Source organism: Quercus lobata, chromosome 1 (assembly GCF_001633185.2).
Source record: "Quercus lobata isolate SW786 chromosome 1, ValleyOak3.0 Primary Assembly, whole genome shotgun sequence".
Classification (NCBI taxonomy): Eukaryota; Viridiplantae; Streptophyta; class Magnoliopsida; order Fagales; family Fagaceae; genus Quercus; species Quercus lobata.
This window is the reverse complement of record NC_044904.1, coordinates 7,097,383-7,118,572: the sequence shown is the minus strand read 5'-3', so window position 1 is coordinate 7,118,572 and position 21,190 is coordinate 7,097,383. Positions and strand designations below refer to the sequence as shown.

Genomic DNA, 21,190 nt, shown 5'->3' with positions numbered 1-21,190 from the left:
ACAGTACAAGTAAAGTGTAGTACAAGTACAAGTGTGCTATACAAGTAACCTAGCTGGGCCTAAGTTCATAACATAATATACGTTAACAGCCCCCCTCAAACTCAAGGTGGATGTGAGACCAACTTGAGGTTGTCAACCAAATCACAAGTGCGCCCCTTAAGAAGTGACTTGGTGAAGATATCTGCAATTTGATCTTTGGAGGAGACGGAGAAAAGCTTAAGAGTACCATGGACAAGATGATAACGGATAAAATGACAATCAATCTCGATGTGTTTAGTCCATTCATGAAAGACATAATTGTGAGTAATATGAATGACACTCTGGTTGTCTTAATAAAGGGGAGTAGCAGAGGAGGTGGACACACCTAAATCCTTAAGAAGCCATCGTAGCCAAAGGAGCTCAGATGTGGTATTAGCAAGGGCACGATATTCTGCTTTAGTACTGGAGCAGGCCACAAAAGTTTGTTTCTTACTTCGCCAAGAAATCAAATAAGAACCAAGGAGAAAGCAATAACCTGTAGTAGACCTGCGATCAGTAGGATCTCCTGCCCAATCAGCATCAGAAAATGCACGGAGTATAAGAGGAGACTGAGCTGAGTAGAAAAGGTCATGAAAGAGGGTGCCCTTCAGGTATCGAAGAATGCGCAGAACAGCAGCATAGTGAGTTGATCATGAAGTAGACAAATACTGGCTCACCTGATGAACAGCATAAGAGATGTCTAGATGAGTAACTGTGAGATAAACTAAGCTGCCAACCAATCGTCTGTAAAGAGAAGGATTAGACAATGGTTTCCCCCCCGAGGGTGTCAGATGCGCATTAAGTTCAACTGGAGTGTCAACAGTTTTGCTGTCAGTGAGTCTAGTTCGAGACAAGAGGTCAGAAGCATACTTGACTTGAGTAATATAAAGACCATCTATGGAATGAGTAATTTCAAGACCCAAGAAATAGCTGAGATGTCCAAGATCTTTCATCTCAAACTGCTGACTGAGAAAATCCTTAAGTTCTTAAATGTCATTGAGGTCATCAACAGTTATGATCATATCATCCACATATAGAAAAAGCAAAATGGTGCCTTTATCAGTATGACGAAGAAATAAGGCAGAATCATACGGACTGACAGTGTAACCCAAGCGAAAGATAGTGGAGCTGAACTTGGCAAACCAAGCTCGTGGGGCTTGTTTAAGACCATAAAGTGCACATCAAAGATGACAAATCTTGTTTGATTCAACAGAGAGATCAGGAGGAGGTTGCATATAGACTTCTTCACTCAGATCCCCATTAAGGAAAGTATTTTTAACATCCATCTGAAAAAGATCTCATTTACTAGTAGCAGTAACAGCTAAGAGGGCACGAACAGTTAAGATACGAGCAACTGGAGCAAAAGTCTCTTCATAATCAATCCCATACTCCTGTGTAAAACCTTTGGCAACAAGACGAGCCTTGTAGAGCTCAACGGACCCATCAGAGCGAGTCTTGATCTTATAGATCCACTTACAACCAACCATAGATTGTCCAGGAGGGAGAGTAACCAGATCCCAAGTATAGTTTTTGGTTAATGCATCAAGTTCCTCTTTCATTGCAATCTGCCATAAAGGGTCAGTAGAGGCCTCATGATAGATTTGAGGCTCGTGAAGTGTAGCAAGGGCAGTGTAACAATGATAGTCAAATAAATGTGTAGGAATGGATCTTACCCGGGTTGAGTGGGGAGGTGGAATATCTTGTGGAGGATCTTCAGGCAGAGCAGGAGTAGGGGACCCAGGCTTAAGGTGGGGTAACTCGTCATCAACTTGTTCATCTTCAACCTGTCTAGGAGAAGCATCAAAAATATCTGGAGAGAAGTCCAAAGGAGGATCAAAAGTATTTGTAGAAGGAATAAGAGACTCATCTGGAAAGATTTCTAAAACAGAGGAGTTAGTCAAGGAAGAACGAAAGTGAGAGAGTTCAACAAACAATCGGTGTTCCCAAAAGACAACATTATGAGAAACACGAAGACGATGAGAGACAGGATCATAACACCTATACCCCTTTTGAGTTTCGCCATAACCAAGGAAACAATAAAGTCTAGATCGAGGCTCAAGTTTGTTATGCTCATGAGGCTGAAGAAGAACGAAACAAGCAGATCCAAAGGAGTGAAGGTGATGATAGTTAGGGGGTGACCCAAAGAGACGCTCATACGGAGTCTGATTATGGATGACAGCGCTTGGAATGCGATTAATCGCATGAACAGCATGAAGAGCAGCTTCACCCCAAAATGGGGCAGGAAATTTGGCAGAAAGAAGAAGAGCACGAATAGTGTCAAGAATATGACGAAATTTTCTTTCGACTCGACCATTTTGCTGAGAGGTACCTGGGCAAGTTAGATGACGTACAGTGCCATAGGAATGTAACAGAGCTTGAAACGCATATTGAGTATATTCAAGAGCATTATCAGATCGAAAAGTTCTGATACATTTGGAGAATTGTGTTTCAACCATTTTTGCAAAGTTGTTGTATATTGGTAAAATTTCAAAACGAGATTTCATAAGAAAGATCCAACTATAACAAGAATAATCATCAATAAAAATAACAAAATATCGAGGTCCACCAATGCTAACAACAGGAGAAGGTCCCAAAACATCAGAATGATTTAACTCAAAAATACTGTTAGAAATGGATTCATTGTTATTAAAAGGTAAAGCTGGCTGTTTTCCTAACTGACATGAAGTACAATTAGCATAGCTTGAGACCAAGATAAGTAGTTTTTATTCCCCTCCAATACAGTATTAATGGGGCGAGGAACAAAAATATCATTTTTATCCATTTAGAGACACAATATGCAAAAACAGACTGTAAAAATGAAATCTACTCGAAAAACTAGGTAAGGAGAACCTGGACTACAAAAGTCAACTCCTAGAGAAAAGTCAACAGTCAATAGCTCGATCAACGGTCAATGGTCAAACTTGAAAAGTCAACGGTCAAAACACCAGAGTCAAAAGATGACATCAGCAGCTTACGCAAGCAAGTGACTTCAGCAACGACGACACTAGGGCTGACGTTAGCAATGACGTCAGCAAGACCGTTGAGGCGCGTGGAAGGCGCGAAGAAAGTGCGTGGAAGGCGCGTGAGGGCGTGTGGAGGCCCGTGGCCGGCGCGTGAACTGAAGCTGCGGGGCATAGGAGCTCGTGTGGCGCGTGATCAGCGGAGCAGCAACTTTGAACGGCGTGTGGTGGCGCGTGCAATCTCCGATGGTGTCGAGGCTTCCACGAGTGTGTAGATCGGCGCAGGACGATCTCAGTGGTACCTTCAAAAAAGTAGTTGGATCAATATTTGCAGCGGTTATGCAAAGAGCAGTGGTCTGTGCAGTGTGAAACTCCTTAATGACGGCGGCTGCAGGTCCAGAACCCAAGGACGACGGCTGGATGACGTCGGAGGTTCAACGACGAGAGGCTGCGGCGGCAGTTGTGATGGCGGAAGCGTTGTTTAAAAAAAAAAAAAAGTCACACTAATGAAGACAAGATTGCTAAGAAAAGGTCAGAGCAGTGGCTCTGATACCATGTTAGAAATACAGAATAATTGTATTGTATTTCATAAATAAAAGAATATACATCAGTGCCTTTATATAGGAAGCATATGTGTAGTACAAGTAAACAAGTACAAGTGTGCTATACAAATAACCTAGCTGGGCCTAAAGCCCATAACATAATATATGTTAACAACATAGATGCAGCTTAATCACGATTCAGCAAATCCCAAAGGTGTTCTCGCCACTATAGGTCATATACAGGAAACCATCTTCTTCCTTATTTTCCTCATAAATTGCAGACATCATAGCCGCTGTAATAAATTGAAACCATCTTCTTCCTTTTTTTCCTGCCGGCAAACTGTGGAGGTGGAACAATGGTGGAGGAGCAATGGAGGAGGACACAGAGAGAGAAACGTAGGTTTAGAATATAGAGAGAGAGACAAACGGAGAGGAAGAGAAACGTAGAGAGAGAGAGAGAGTCAAACGTCAAATTTTGTTGGGTTTAGAGATAGGTTTAGAATGCAATAAATAAGGGTAATTAATAAGATTCTAATAAAAATGTTTGTAATAATAAGGGTTTTTTTTTTAACCGTTGGATTTATTTAAATCTAAGAGTTTAAAAAATGTGTAACTCTTTAGAGTTACACCAGGTATAACTTGAACCCATCTATATATATAGAGAGAGAGAGAGATAGGTTCAAGTTACACCTGGTGTAACTTAACAAGAGTTATACCATTTGTAGACCGTAGATTTGTAATTAATCTAATGATTAAAAAAATAGTATTAAATGTTAATTAACTTATACCTCATTCACTTAATTAATATCAATTTTGTTTCTATCTCCTTATTTATTATTTAAAACCTTTTACATATATTCATTTAATTAATAGCTGTGGAGGTGGAATCTTATGAAAATGGAGGTGGAAGAGCAACAGAGGAGAGAGAAACGTGTAGTGGATGAGAAAGAGAGAGCAGAGAGAAAAATATACATATTTTTGGGATTAGAGATAGGTATAGAATGTTATAAATAAGGATAATAAAAGAGATCTTTATCAAAATATTAGCATTAATAAGTGCATTTTTTTGACCGTTGGATATATTTAAATTCAATGATTTAGAGAATGTGTAACTTGAATTCATCTCATAAAGATATATATATATATATATATATATATATGATGGGAAATGTTAATGAACACCAGAAGGTGTCCATTAAGGAAGAATTATTGTGGGGTCCACTTAATAAAAAATCGATATAAATTGATGAAATGACTAAGGGTGCATTTGGGAAGCGTGTTTTGCACTTCCCACGTTTGCGTCTGGGTAAATTTTTTTTTTTTTTAATTTTTAAGTCCAGCGCTTAGTGCACTATTCATGAGACATGAACAGTGCAATCAGGCATATGAATTATATATTCATTAATGAACAGTAACCGAAAAACATTTTTTATTGTTTTCATCAAAATAAGCGGTATCCAAACTCACACTAAAAATAGTACTGAAATGATAAGTGGAATTTAAAAAATGGGCTTTATTGGCTCTACACTCTATAAAATTGGTAAAAAATCTGACAAAAAGTTAACTTTACTATATAAGGTTGTTTCTTAACGGGCACGCACAGATTAACACTACCAGTGTATGATTATTAAAAAAAAAGTACACGTCTATATATAACATAGAAAGAATATCAAATTATATAATGTGGTCTAAGTTGATGCTGTAGTTTTTTTAAACTAGGATAAGGAATAAAAAGAGAATAATCCCTACATCCTTTGTCACACTACTCCTTATATAATTATGTTTTGAATATTTTTAAGGAAATTTTTTTCAGTTTTGAATATCACAAACTTAAAAAAGACCAAATATAAAATTAAAATAATTTAAATTTGAAATTGTCATATGGCATTCAGCATTCTACATAAAAAGGAACCATGTTGGAGGCTAAGATGGCAGACCAGTCAATAATATACAAATTGAAACTAGCCTAGCATGCTCCATTACCCTGAATCTTTTGGATTTCTTCTCAAAAAATGAGTCTTTTCACTTTTGAATTTCTAATAACATGTTGAACAGGTGATTAACATTTACATTTGAGCTTCTTATCTTTTTCAAATTCATTGGCATAGAAATTCAAGCAAAACAAAAAAAAAAACCATTCTTGTCGTAGAAATCACTGGCATCTTTCGTCAAAGAATATTGATTGGTAAAAGTGGATTTTTCAAAATATATATAGAGTCCATTTGGTTAAGCATTTTGGGAGATTAAAATATTATTTTTAAAATCCAAAATTCTGTTTTACAACCACAATTCCTCATAACTTTTTTTAACAAATAATCATTTTAAACTCAAAACATAGTTCTTTAAAGACTTATACAAACGCACCCATAGTTTGGTATTATTTTTTTGGGATTTAACAGTACCCATGTGTGTGTAGAGAGTTTATTTATTGTTTGAGTGAAAACTTTGTGTATTGGAATTTTGGGTTTATAAGAGATTGTCAAGTTTTAAGTTGGTATTAAGAGTTTGTTTTGGATGTATCAGGATTTGGGTAGATTAGTTTGCGTTTGTTATGGGGTTTAAGTTAGTATTTTGAGAATTTCTGAGTTCGATTTGTATAATCTGAATGAGTGTGTTGTAATAATCCATAACACTGATAGTAAATTTTGATTATTGTGGTTTGTTAAAGGTAAATACTATGATAAAATCATATTAAATATTAATATGTGCAATATTTTTTTATATGATTGCTTTCAGTCTCAAATTTCAACAAGAAGGTGCTAGAGGATTTCGCTGCTGCAAAACTATTAGCAGCACGTGGGCAAAATTTTATCTGACATGTTTTCTCCTTTTAGCAAATCCTTGGTCTGTGTTGAATTATGTAATGTACTAAATACTAATGTCCTCCAAGTAGATATTAAAATTTTCAAATTTGGAAGCTTTGATTATAAGGATGGAAAGAGAAGCTAATGACTTAAGAGTCTTGGACACAAACAACTACTATTATATTTTTTTTTCTAGAATAGTTGTTTATAGGATAAACATATCTGACTTTTTACAGCTGAGGTTGATACATTTATCAACATATTGAAAATTTGAGGTACTTCATGATTTCAGACTTGTCTATGACTTTCTCTTATTAGATTAAATGAACATCATCTTATATGACCTGAATAAATTCATCATCTTCTATAAGCCATCTTATTTGCATAGCTAATTAACCCTTTCAACAAGAAAAAGTTTGCAAAATCGAATTTCTCATGATTTCATTCCTTTTTGGTCAACGTTTTGATTTAATGTAGTCCTGTTCAGCCAATAAGATATATATATAAAAGAGAGAGTAAAAGATAAGGGTAAAATTTTAATTTTTCCTAAGTTTTTACTTTCAAATTAATTGATTTTAAAAAGTTTAAGTTATAAATTATAATCATGAACTTTTATTAATAATCAGCTCAAAATTTAAGAGGCACTAAATAAAATTCAAATGATAGTTTAATAATAATTAATTAGCTCAAAAAAAAAAAAAAACCCTTATTTATAATAAGAAATGTCGTTAGCTTAAAACACCCATATCTATCACGTGTAAGTGTACGGTGTAACATGTTTATGATTTGAGGCAATTACTATAACATGTTTACATACAGTATCTATAACGTGTATAGTATTGTTTATTGAGTCTACAACATTAAATTGTCATTAAAAAGAAGCAGCAAAAGAAAAGTAAATTGTAATCAACGTCAATTGAAGAGCTTAAAGTTCAATAATATTGGCATGAGCACATGACTATCAATAATTGTGCAGTTCAATAATTCTGCTTCAATCTCCCACAAATGGGGTAGGCCCCACACATGGGTTCCACTATGGGTCCTCCCTCTATGACCAGAATGGTGCTCCAAGATTATCTAAGTATTGCCTGACAAATGGGGAGGCATCAATTTAAAGTGGAAAAAATGCATACTATCTTTTGAGAAACTTTAAAATAATGCTTTTATATCATCCAGTAGGTTAGGGAATGAAACCCTAAGAAAGACATGTCATCATTAGCTAAAAATCAGATCTGAGATTTTAGGATCTTTAAAGCTTGATAGATCTTGAGGTATTGAGGTTCATTAAATCTCTGTTCAAGTTGCTTTCTCTTCTACAAGTGTGTAGTGAAAAAATTTGAATCCAACAACAAGTTTTAAGTTGCTAGGAGTTGGTCATAGATTGAAGATTTGTGTAATTGAAGTCTCTATAAAATCAATTCTACTTTGAGATTAGCATAAGGGTTTTACTGTAGATAGGTACTTTGAGATAGGTTAGAAAGGTAAGATTTCTTGTACTAGTAACTGCTTGTTCTTAATTGGTAAATTCTTGAGAGGGGTGACTTGAAATTCACTTAGGGAGATTTTTGTGTTGTGAAAGTTTTCCCCATTAGGCAACAAATTACTTTGTCAAATCTAATTTTCATTGCACTCTAGATTAGAATTATGATTTGTTAGTACCTTCACGAAATTTCATGTAATTTAAACTAATTAATTAACTTAAATTATTAAATTAATTAACTGAGGTCAATTTATAATCCCCACATATATAAATTAACTAATGAAGTCAGTATATATAAGAAAATATATCAAGCAATGTGTCATTTTATCCAAGTCTAGATGTTCAATCAAAATTTTCAAATTACGAAACGTCCATTTAAATGCTAAACTATACGTATAAAGATTCTTCCTATAAAGGAGTTAATTACCGTTCATCAAAAAATTCATCAAAAAAAATTACCGTGTTGAAAGACCCTTGCTTTAGTTGATTGATTTGCATCGTAGTCAGAGGTCCTTTAATAGAACATGATAAGGAAAAGACTGGGTTCAGTATCTTGTGGTCTGGACCCATTTAGATGTGATGCAGACATGATGTGAATTTAGAAGTGATCTAACAGTATCCTACTTTGACATTTTCTTGCGGAAAAATTTAAAGAATAATAGTGCACGATTATTGTCTTTGTCTTTTTTAAGATATAAATTCAAAAAAAATATAAAGTTCATAAATTTGGAAATGTGGGGTAGACAAGCAAAGCAAATCAACTCCAAAAAACAAAGGGAAGAAACAAAGCACGGGTCTGTTTCACAAGGTGAGGGTGTTTGGTCATTGATTTCAAAATATATTGTTCAGTATTTAAATACTGAACACTATTGTTTAAAAACAAAAAAAATATGTTTGGTGGACCATTCCGTGTTTGAAAAATATTGTTCAAAATATATGTTTAAAACAATGGTTTTTGAAATCACCTTCGGACGGATTTTTAACAACAAAAACTAGTGCTGAGTGGCACTTTCGTAATTAGGTTGAACAGTATTATGAGCCCACCGGTCAGCTTTTTGAAAGAATGGTCTACTCTCTCACCCACACAGACAGCAACCCAGCAGCATTAAAAAATATTTTATATTTATTTTGTACTTTGCTGATTTAAAAAATATTTATTTTGTATTTTGTTCAGCTTTTTTTTACCATCTAACACACACATACCAAACACATATTTTATATTTTTGAACACTGAAACATGTTATTTAAACCATGATACCAAACACATTTTTTTGTTTTATAAACACTAAAAACATGTATTTCAATAACACTTTTTAAACTAAAATTTCACATATTTTTAAACAACCATTTTTGAACTCTATAACCAAACGGGTCTGTTTCACAAGGTAAGGGATCATATAATCAAAGAGAATAGTTTTGTTTTGTTTTGTTTTGTTGTTCATATGATCACATCAAACATGAAAATTATGTTTGCTATACACATCAAACAGGAAATTATTAACATCGTTCTAATGCATGCATCTTTTAACCAAAGCCTCACCCATATCCTCATGACCGAGCTTTTTTAGAGAGAGAGAGAGAGAGAGAGGACATCTACTTAGAATAAGCACAATATGTAAACGAACTTCGGTTATACTTTAAATTTCAAAATGATAAGAGAAAATAATTATCTTATTTATAAAATCTTTGAATTTTAAAATTTTCATATTTTTAAAAGTTATGTACAAAACTTAAGTTAATTGATAAAATAATAAAGAGAGATGTTATGTTTACAATATTTTGACAACAAATTATAGGTGGTTAGTTGTTATTAGTTCAAATTTGAACCTAACACTAAGATTACTTTTTTATCTTAACAATAATAACTAGTAACAACTTGCCACTTATGATTTGTTGTAAAAATGTTGTGAAAATATTGTGGAAATATCATTTGTCAATAATAAATAGTTAATTTTATATCTATACAAAATTAACCTTAGCAATATTTTTAAGATTCCCAAGGCGTGTTTGAAAATTATCGAGAGCACCAATTTCTTTGAATTATTTCCAGCAAATACATAGGATGCACCCAATAAATAGTAACCGCTAAATTAGTTTTGTGACAAGAACTTTCTAAGAAAGAGGAGATTCATTAATGTTTTATTTATTTATTTAATTTTTTTTTTTTTGAGGATCGAAATTCATAAAAGATTAATTAGTAAGATATTCATATAACATAAGACCAAAAACATCGAATAATGTTTGCAAGAATGACTGAAAAACTTTCAGTGTTACCTCTAAATTTATCGACTTAAAAAAGACTATGAAACACTTACAATTTTCCCCTCTAAACTTATTAAAATGCGATAGTTCTTGTTATTGGTACTTACATGGTATATAAATTTAGGATCTAGGTCTTTTATATAAATGGATTTAAAAAAAAAAAAAAAAAAAAAAAAAAAAAAAAAAAACAGTGGTATATTATTAATGCCCAATCTCCCTCAATCTCTTATGTATGTGGTCAAGAGTTTATAGTTTAGTTGCAATATTTATCTCTTTTTTATATAAGCAAAACTATGGTTTAAGTCCTCTTTCTCCAATTTGTAATAATTAAATTATTTTGAAGGAAAAAAAAAAAACACTAATATATGTGGGCTAGCGACCTTTAAGTCAAATGACATTTCTTAGTATTTTAATATTCACTTATCCAAATCCTACCTCCCAACTTAAAATCTACAAATAAATAAATAATGTATATGAGGTATTTATATCTTTCAATTTTGGAGTCATCTATGCTATAATTTTGATAGGGATGAAACTATAATTAATAAAGAAAAAAGTCCCACCGACAGCAGAAGATGGATCAACGTGGGAGGAGCGAGAGGCTCTTTGGATGCACAAAAGGGCAGCTTAAAACTAAAGATGCCCTTTAATTTCTTCAAAATGTTTGTTGGATTTTTTTTGGGTGCATTTAGCATCATTTTTGTAACATTTTAGTTAGTTGTCAAGCTTGCAAAATTATTTAGTAAATTAGCATTTCAAATGTTTAAAACTCGAGTTCAAAGATAGAATTTGAGTTTTTGAGACTCCAGTTACAAGTGATGGCAATCTAACATGGAAAAAAAAAATCTACATGGAACTCGAGTTCCACCATTCTCTATGTACATCTGTTTCTGTTATTCTTCTTCCTTCAAGATTTGGTCCTCTGTTCTTCTTCTTCTTCTTTTTTACCCTTTTGGATTTGGTTCTTCTTCTTCTTCTTCCTTCTAGATATGGTCCTCTGTTCTTCTAAATTTGGTCCTCCATTATTCTTTTTTTCCTTCTTCATATCTACTTCTATAGAACTTGAGTTTAAAAAACCTGAATTCCGCGTGGATAAATTGTTTTACATCAGCACTAGAACTCCTTGAGTTGGTCACCAAACTCAAGTCTCCATGACTATAAAAATTAAGAAAAATGCTAATGAATGCCCTTAGGGTACTGGTTAATAATTTATTTAAAGAAAGTTTTTATAAGAAATGAAAAAAGTAATTAATATTTTGACAGTTTTTTTCATTTCTCATAAAAGTGGTATCAAAACTTTCTTAAAATGGATTATTAATGAGTGCCTTAAGAACATGAACCAAAAATTAATGCTAGTTTGAAAAATTTCCCCCTATTTCTAGGTGTCTACTCTATATGGGCCCCTAGTACACAATACACACACGCTCTTCCTATATATAATTAGATCAAATCATTATAAAGTTGAAATAAGGGTTCGGTTAATGTGTGTCCTTAGAGTACACACTAAACCACCTATATTTGAAAATATTTTATCGAGAATTGAAAAAATATTGACAACTTTTTCAATTTTCGAGAAAATATTTCTAAATATAAATAGTTTAATGTGTGCCATAGAACACACGTTAGTAAAATCCTTGAAATAATAATAAGATATGATTTCAATATGACAAGTGAGGTCCAGTACTGCGAGCGTATAAAGATCAATTCACTTTATATTTCTGGAAAAAAAAAATTCACAGTATATTTAATATTTTATTCATCTATTAAATTCTGTACACGATTCTCTAAAAAAAGAAATTCTGAACCATGCTTGTATAAAATGCTCTACAAATAAACTTCGTTAAGACACTGTTAACAAAAAAAACCATTTTAATCTTTAATTGTATTATTATTTTTAGTTACATTGAAAGAATTTAATGTAAACAGGAGGTTTTTTTTTTGGTTAAATTACAACTTCCACTCATGTGATTTAATTGAAATTTAAGTTGTTTATTTATGATTTAAAATTTGACTCTTTATCTATCTAAAATTTGATCAAAATTTAAATTACCTATTTGTAGTTTGAAATTTCATAATGCATGTAAATGTTTCGATGAATAGTTTTTAATCTTGTATTTTTATTTTTATTTTAAATATTTTTGGAGAGAAACATAAAAAAATGGAGTAAAATTACGTATTTAGCTCTATTTTTAACAGATGTTGGTTATAGAAATCTAATTGAGCTAATCTCAAGTGAATAAAATATCAAATTTCAAATCACAAATAAGCAACTTAAATTTTAACTAAAATACATATGGATAAATTGTAATTTACCTTTTTTTTTTTTTTCTTTTTTTTTTCTTTATGAGTTTTTTGAGAAGATAAACAGGAGGTTATTAATTGACAATGATTTTATTAAAAAAGCCATATAATAATTTCAAGTGCTGATAGGATTTACAGTGTGCCATCGCCTGTCCTTTTCCTTGCTTCTTTTTTCTTTTTCTTTTTTTCCAGTTCCGTAATCAATCCGATAATATATTGCTACTCTATAAAAGGCCATAAGGTGGTACCTAGAATAACCAAGATATCAGTTATGGAGTTTCAAGGCTATAAACTCTTAGGCTTCCTACTTCTGCTTGGCTCTTTGAGTCATAGCATTGCTGTTGCACCAAGAAATGTCACTGCTTCACTCAACCGGAACAGTTTTCCGGCCGGTTTCATTTTTGGGACAGCGTCGGCTTCTTACCAGGTAAGTCCTTGGTTTTGCACATGTTTGTATAATATCTAATGGAGTTTTGCTTCAAGTGTCCTGAGAGTATGAGATATCATGCATAACGCATATGTGCCATTGTGTGCTTAAATTTCAGTATGAAGGTGCAGCAAAGGAAGGAGGTAAAGGACCAAGTATATGGGATACTTACACCCATAAATATCCAGGTCTCTCTCTCTCTCTCCACATATGCTTACCCTCTATCTCTAAAAGTTACGCACAACCCATGACTTAACTTAGAAGTCTCGAGTTCAGTGCATTTTGTATGGATTCACAGAGTGATAAATAAGTTCATTTCATTTTTTTGAGTAAAACACAGAAATTATTCTGAGGTTTGAGTTAACGCCAAGTATTATTAAATTTTTTTCAAAAATATTGAATTTTCTCCCTTACACAGAAGTCACTTAACAGTTAACATCATTGAAAAATTATGTTCTTTTAGCTTCCTTCCTCATCTTTAGATATTATTTATTTACCATGACTACCCAAACACTTCCGCGAATATAATTGCCACAATATAGGCATTTGTAAGAGTAGGATTATGAAAGTAGGATTATGAAAGGAAAGTTTTTATGACTCATTATACTTGTGAGTTTAAAAATTGTTAGTTCGAGTAATAAGAAGCCTAATTATTGCTCAAGCAGTCCTAAACTTTCACGTCATACAAGAGTAAAAATTAAGTGGGTGAATACAAAGACTGCATCCACAAACTTTCTTTAATTTTTTGAAAAAATTTGGTATCACATGACCAGTTGTAATATAAATTGTGGCATTAGAACAAATCTTAATTTTTCATATATATTCTTACAGTGGTGGGGACCACTGTAAGAACTTGTCTTGGAGCCTGGTTTGAAAACCATGCTCTTACCGGGGTTTATAAAACTAGATAATAATAAGAAGCACGGGGCCAAATTGTTTTTTGTTTTATATGTTTTTGCTAAAACAAAAAAGCTTTAACTTTAAGGAGAAATAGATTTATAGAAATCAAACCATGTGGTTTCAGCAGCTTTAGGGGGAGAAGAGGACATAGATGAAAGCTACGAAATTGCATTTCTGCTAAATTGCTGTAATAAAATTTCGACAAGTACTTCTCCGTTGAACCAAATATTTTTGGACCGGACAAAATTGACACTAACCCGATAAAAAAAGAGTATGGATAAGAATTTTTGGACTCATGACTCTGGGACCGCCGCACCCGCTTCCGACGCGGCGACGCGCGAGCGACGCCGCTGCCTGCGCGTCGATGCCGAGTCCAGGTTTTTTTTTTTTCCGACTCGCGCCGTATCGGGCGAAACCGCCGAAACACACCGATACTAGTGCCGAACCGGCCGATTTAGGCCGAAATTACAAAAAAAGGGGGGGACGTTTTGAGGTATGTGGGTGATGTGAGAGAGTGCTTGTGTGTGAGGCAGAGAGAAAGCGAAAGAGAAAACAAGTTAAATAAATACTTATCTGCTTTCGGAATTCGGAATCAAGAACTCGGTCTTGTTTGTGGTCTATTTTGTTGCTGGTTTTTTCCTGTGTATCGTGTTTCTATTTTGATGCTTTGGCTGGCTGTACTGTTTTCTTTCTTTCCGTTTAATGGAAATTTCAGTCACCTTTCCAAAAAAAGAAAAGAAGCAGAAGTGTGTAGAATGGGTTGTGGGGGTAGGTAGGGTAATAAATAGGAGGGATGTTTAAACAAATTTATTACTTTTTTATTTTACCATCCGATAGATCAAGTGATTTATCAATTTGTTTAATTATTTTATTGAGATGTGTATTGCATTTTGTACACGTGGTAGAGCTAATATTTCACACAAACTCAATAATTAAAATAGTGAGTAATTAAGGAGAAAAATAAATAAATAAGAAACAAAAAATAAAAATTTATGGGTTTAAGCAAGTTAATATTTAGTTGTTTAACCTTATTTTGATATTTAAAAAAAAAAAAACCTAAACTCACTTAATTAAGCATTAATTTAGTTAATAGTTACTATTGATCTATTGTTCTAAAATTTGATATATGTTTATATAATATGAAAAAGTATGTTTAGTAATATATTAAAAATATAAATAAAAATATTTTTAGAAATTTTTTAATTGCCGCACCCACACCCAACTCTTTCCAAAATTGTCGAGTTCCGTACCCATACCCACACTGGGAAAGACACTCGTAATTCATAACTCATGAGAAAGTTTGAAACCGACCAATGGATCACATGAGTCGGCCTACTTTATTTCAAATGGATTTTTTTAAATAATTTAATTAAATATTTTTTTTGAGTCTGTGTTAAATGTTAATCCTATCTCACATTTTTGATGTTTGTAAGGTACGTTTGGTACGCTGAATGTAAATTACATTAGGAATAGTAATCTTTATTACTGGGAATAGAAGACATTGTAATGGAATAACTATTACTATTCATAAGTTTGATTGTTACATATGAAAAACTTGTAAAAGAAGATGTATAAGGAAACTTTATATTTTTGGAAATATATTAATTTTAATACCTATTATATATACTAAGGAATAACTATTACATCCATTTTAAAGAGGAATAGCTATTCTTCAATTTAAATAATAGTCATTCCAATGTAATAATTAACCCATGTAATAAAGATGCAACCAAATGACCAAATTGCTATTACACATGAATAACTATTCCATTACAGGAGCTATTACAACATACCAAACGTATTTATTTCCTATTTTTTGCCTATGTTTTGTTTTTCTCACAAAAACTAATAAATTCTTTTTTTCACACTTTAAGGTTCACCTATAAATGTGTAAATATAAGAATTTATGCTTTATTTAACTTTTGTTTTTTATTTTATTTTATTTTTTATGTGTATTTGTTCTCTTGTTAGCATTGAAAGGAAGATAAATACAATATTAATTGATTTTTTTTAATGTTTTATTAATTTTGGTTTATGAAAAAAAAGAGAGGATCATATTGAGTTTGACTTGTGGCTCAAAGTAAGGCATAACAAAATTTACATCTTCTAAATATAATATTTGTGATGAATTACAGATAAGATAGCAAATGGAAGTAATGGAGATGTAGCTGTGGATCAATATCATCGCTACAAGGTACATGAATGGACGAACAAAACATAAAATGAAATGAAGCCTCACCCATGCGTGTTTGGAATTTTCTGAAGTTTTAAGGCCCATCCTGCTTAAAAAATTTGGTTATTCCAAATATTGAGCCAAACTAATAATTACAAACTGGAAAGGAACTTAAACTATTTTTGGTAAATATTTATTTCTTTTTTATTATTTTTTGTTCTTGTTTTAGGAAGACGTAGGGATTATGAAGGAGATGAATTTAGATGCATACAGGTTCTCAATCTCATGGCCCCGAATTTTACCAAGTAAGATTATTTGCATTAATATTTACTTTGAGATTTATGAGGTATAATTGAGTATACATCAGGGACCTGAATTAATATAATTATGCCCTTCTATGTTCCTAACAATTTTATCATAGGGTCTAATTTCAGAAGGAAAACTTAGCGGTGGTGTAAATAGAGAAGGAATCAAGTACTACAACAACCTCATCAACGAGCTTCTAGGAAAAGGTCAAGATTCAATCTTAAAATTTCATTATATCATCAACTTATTTTACTTTTATAATTCATGATTTAATTTTTTCTATTAATGAATGTAGGTTTAAAGCCCTTTGTGACAATTTTCCATTGGGATCTTCCCCAAGCCTTAGAAGATGAGTATGGTGGTTTCTTAAGTCCCCACATTGTGTAAGTGACTGAGTCACCAAATAATTTGCAACTCTTCTCCATCCATTTATAGACTTTTTACATACATTTATCATATCATAATTAATATTTAAATGACTCCCATTATTAGGATAAAAGAAAAAATATTGAGGACCCATAAGGATACTAAGTGAATTTAATTATTTAACCATTATTTTAACACTCTTAGAGTTTAAGTAATAACTAAATGTTAATGACATCTTTTATGGTATCTTATGTTTATGATTCAAACTCCATCTCCCTTTCCCATACTATCTATCTATCTCAAAAAAAACAAAAAAACAAAAAATTCTGCTCTCGTTTTGTCTTAGACTCTCCTTTGTTAGGTGGGGCACAATGTAGGGTGGAGCATAACATAAGAGACTGAAGCAGAGATAGGTTCAATCTCAATGCCATGATAAAATAAATAAATTATAATTTGTCTCAAAAGGCTAAACTACTAACAAAAAAAAAAAAGAATTTAATTATTTAATGATTATTCTAACATACACGTCTAATATTTAGGGATGATTTTCGGGACTATGCGGAACTTTGCTTCAAGGAATTTGGTGATCGGGTAAAGCACTGGATCACACTAAATCAGCCATATTCCTTCAGCGATGGTGGTTATGTAACAGGGCAGAAAGCACCTGGTCGATGTTCTGCCTGGCAAAATCGAAATTGCACTGGGGGGAATTCAGGAATAGAGCCATATTTGGTGACACACCACCAGCTGCTTGCTCATGCAGCCGCGGTTAAAGTGTACAAGCAAAAATATCAGGTTTGACTTATCAAACTTCAACATAAAGAAACCAAATATTTCCATTTTATTACGCTAAAAAGATACTCATTGCACATGATATAATGAGTATCTCTTAAACCACATGAATGTCAATTTCGAAATATGATTAAGTGAAGTTTAGTTAAATTAACTACTAAAGTCTCTTACCATCAAATAAGAGATCTAAGATTTGAATCCTGCCTATACTAAAATTCAAATGGTGTCTTAGTCAATGATATGAGCAATCATAATGAAATTGATACCATAGGTTAAAATTTTTATGTATCTATCAGAATACTTTGATAAATATAGAAATCTCAAGCATAAGCTCTGAGTGTCTCAAAAAATGTTAACAATTCACATGCAGGCAACACAGAAAGGTGTTATAGGGATAACACTAGTGAGTCACTGGATGGTGCCATACTCTAATGCGAACGGCAACCAGAATGCGGCACAACGTGCCCTTGATTTCATGCTGGGATGGTAAGTTCTGCTTGCTGGTTTTCATTTTACATTTTATATAATTTAATCTTTGTCCTTTGACAAACTTAAATTTAACAGATTAATAGTTAGCATAAATTTTAAATATTCCTTTGTTATTGCAGGTTTTTGGACCCATTGACAAATGGTGACTATCCACATAGCATGCGATCTCTCGTTAAAGACCGATTACCCAAGTTCACCAAAGAGCAGTCCAAGCTAGTAAGAGGATCATTTGATTTTATAGGATTAAACTATTATACTGCTTATTATGCAGCTTATGCACCTCAACCTAATGGTGTAAAAGCAAGTTACGCGACAGATTCTAGTGCTAATCTTACTGGTAAGTACAAATTCAACATTTGAAGCCAAGCTTATCAGTTTCTTATGTATCTAATATAAGAATACTAACTAGAACATATTTTTTCTTGTTTTCGCAGCTTCGCGCAATGGAATCCTCATTGGTGCTCCGGTATGCACTAGTTAATTAAATACATGTCAACATTTTTGTTTTAGTTTAATGAAGGTCCTCAACTATCAATTTTACCAACTCAATTTATATGACAAATAAAATTTGGCTCTAAACATGTTTGAATCTATCTTTTCCAATTCATTTCATGGAAAATTATAAGACTATCCATGTCTATTATTTAAACAAGTCACATGATTCATTAAAAAATTTATATGACTAAAATTACACATGGATAGTCTCTTCAATTATGACATCATGGGTTGAGCAATATAGCATCAAACATGTATGGAAACAAACTTTTTTCTTTCTATTTTCTTTTCTTGTATTTAAAAATAAAGCACATCGTGTTGAGGCTTATGTAGTTACGTTAATATTCCTAAATAATCGCAGGCTGCTTCAAGTTGGCTCCATGTGTATCCTAGAGGAATTCGAGATCTTTTGCTCTACACAAAGAGGAAGTACAATAATCCACTAATTTACATCACTGAGAATGGTAATTTCCTCTAACTTCTTTTTTTATTTATATTTATAATCCCAAATTATTAGGTTTCCATTTGATGCTAAATTCTCCTAACTATATTTATAGGAGTTGATGAGTTCAATAATGCCACTTTGTCGCTTGAGGAAGCCCTTGCTGACAACCAAAGAATTGAGTATTACCATAGCCATCTTTGGTACCTTCTTAGGGCTATGAAGTAAGTGCTTAACAATAACAAAAAGAAAGTTTGATTTACCAATGAAATAGTCTTTTAATAATATAATTATATAACAATCTAAAATAAAATAGATTTCTTATCCATCTCTCTCTCTCTCTCTCTCTCTCTCTCTCTCTCTCTCTCTCTCCTGCAGAAATCTAACTGGTGTTGATTTCTTTTCTATGGTATAGGGATGGCGTTAATGTAAAGGGATACTTTGCCTGGTCATTGTTGGACAACTTTGAGTGGAGTTCAGGTTACACCGTTCGATTTGGAATCAACTATGTAGACTACAAAAATGGGTTAAAAAGACACCCAAAACATTCAGCCCATTGGTTCAAGAATTTTCTCAAAAAGTAGACATGGACTATGCTTGTATTATGAACTAATAATTTCTTCTCCAAATAATAAACTGAAAATAATTTCTTCTTCATTTGTATGGACTTTGAATTATGTAATCGGTATCTATGTACGTGTCTCAAATTATTGTTAAATAAGGACTTAATAAGAGGGCACTCCAACTGATTTGGATTTTCAATGAATTAATTTTGCCATCTTTTACTTGTTTCGAAAATGTTCAAGAGTGTGAATACCTACCTAGATACTTTTGAATTATTTTTCACACTAGAATATTTATTGAAAGCTCAATTAGTGTGACAACACTAATGCTTGTTCAGATCCTAATTTTAAAATTACGGCTAGATTACTTTTATTCTAACTTATCAAACTGCGGAATAAGAGTAAATAAGCGAAATAAATTGGTAACACTACTCTAAGACATACTCAACCACAATGAACAGTAAAAGAAAAGCTCAAAGAGTAGAGAAGGGAGATGCAAACATAAAATAAAACCAAGACGTGTTATCGAAGAGGAAATTGAAAAATTTTAGTGAAAAACCTCTCCGCGACCCTCTAAGTCGAAATCAATCCACTAGTGAATAAGTTGGAGTACATGAATAAAAAAAGATCCTCCAAGCCTAGTGAACCCCATGTCCTTGAGCTCTCCAAGCTCCTGTTATCAATCAGGCTTTTCGGAGTCTTATTTTCACTAGCTTTCTAGATCCCACAATTTAGCCCGATTGCATCCACCACTTAATGGCTCCTTCCAATGCTTCTCAAAGGCACCAAAACATGACTCAAGTCACTCAACACTCAGATTGGGTAAGGTAAGTGTTTGGGTTAAGAACCTCTCAAGGATGTAGAGATGGAGAGGTAGGTGTAGAGGAAAACAAAGATAAAATGTGTAGATGATTGTGGGTATAAAAATCTCTAACTTTCAAGTGTTTTTGCAAGGGTTTTCTCTCTAAAAGCACTCCTTATGTTTCGTGGGTAATGAGGGTATATATAGCGTAGATAAAAAATTTGGTAAAACACTTTTTCTTTTTGCCAAACAGAGAGTTTCACGGGTACCTTGTGAGATGGCCTTTCTTGCGAATTTGATAGCATGGCATGACTCTTCAGCTTCTAGTCATGTGCTTCACATGTGGCCTTTCGAGGGTTACTCTTCTTGTGAGCTTCTCTAGAGCTAGTCGAAAATTGCACTGATTCTTCTTTGACTCTTGATTCTTCACCAATCTCTCACACTCATCCCTTACAAATAAACCGACATAAATACAGGGAAATGATTGAAGAAAATTCCATCAAATTTGGCACGGAATTAAAGCCAACAAAGACTAGTTGGAAATCATAACTTTACAATGTGTGAGTGCTATGGTTACTTAAGCACCGAAGTCCCACATTTTTAACTTTTTAATTAATCATCTACCTAATGCAGATCCTATAAACAAATCATTTATATTACGAAAATGATAGCTTGTATTGGAACTAGACACCATAAGGAAGGCTGGAGTCTCCACCCTTTCTAAGTGGTAGAATTATGTTTCTTTTTCTCTGTGAATCTCTTTGAGAAGGAATTTCTGTTACCTCTAGTACATAATATGTTTATTTGCTAGTAGGTCTTGTGGGTTTGTCTTTCATGAGACTTGGGAAGAGTTTAGCTTTTAGAAGATGGAGGACATCACAAGGAACTAGAGCAAGCTCTCTCTTTCTGAAAGAGAAAACAAGGGATAAGATCATGAAAAGGATTCCAAATTAGAGAAGTTGGAGACCATGAGTTACTTTCTAAGTTTTGTTTTTAAATAAGAGATTGATGTAGGGGGGTTATGCTTAGGTTTAGTGTCCAATGGCACTGGACCTGTTGAAATGGTGA

At 32.9% G+C, this 21,190-nt stretch overlaps 1 protein-coding gene across 2 annotated transcripts; it reads left to right on the top strand.

Moving 5' to 3' along the window:
• The first annotated feature begins 12,606 nt into the window (after positions 1–12,606).
• On the top strand, positions 12,607–19,434 carry LOC115976507 (beta-glucosidase 12-like). 2 transcript variants are annotated; one of them, XM_031097815.1, is made up of 13 exons: positions 12,607–12,794; positions 12,913–12,982; positions 15,830–15,888; positions 16,097–16,172; positions 16,302–16,379; positions 16,469–16,556; positions 17,079–17,334; positions 17,702–17,817; positions 17,940–18,157; positions 18,255–18,286; positions 18,677–18,779; positions 18,873–18,981; positions 19,173–19,434. In XM_031097815.1, the coding sequence occupies exons 1-13, from the start codon at positions 12,639–12,641 to the stop codon at positions 19,339–19,341; spliced, it is 1,530 nt and encodes a 509-aa protein (XP_030953675.1). In that variant the 5' UTR covers positions 12,607–12,638; the 3' UTR covers positions 19,342–19,434. The 2 variants fall into 2 exon arrangements, with proteins under 2 accessions (XP_030953675.1, XP_030953684.1); XM_031097824.1 differs by lacking the exon at positions 16,097–16,172 and having other exon boundaries at positions 16,289–16,379.
• Positions 19,435–21,190: the final 1,756 nt, after the last annotated feature.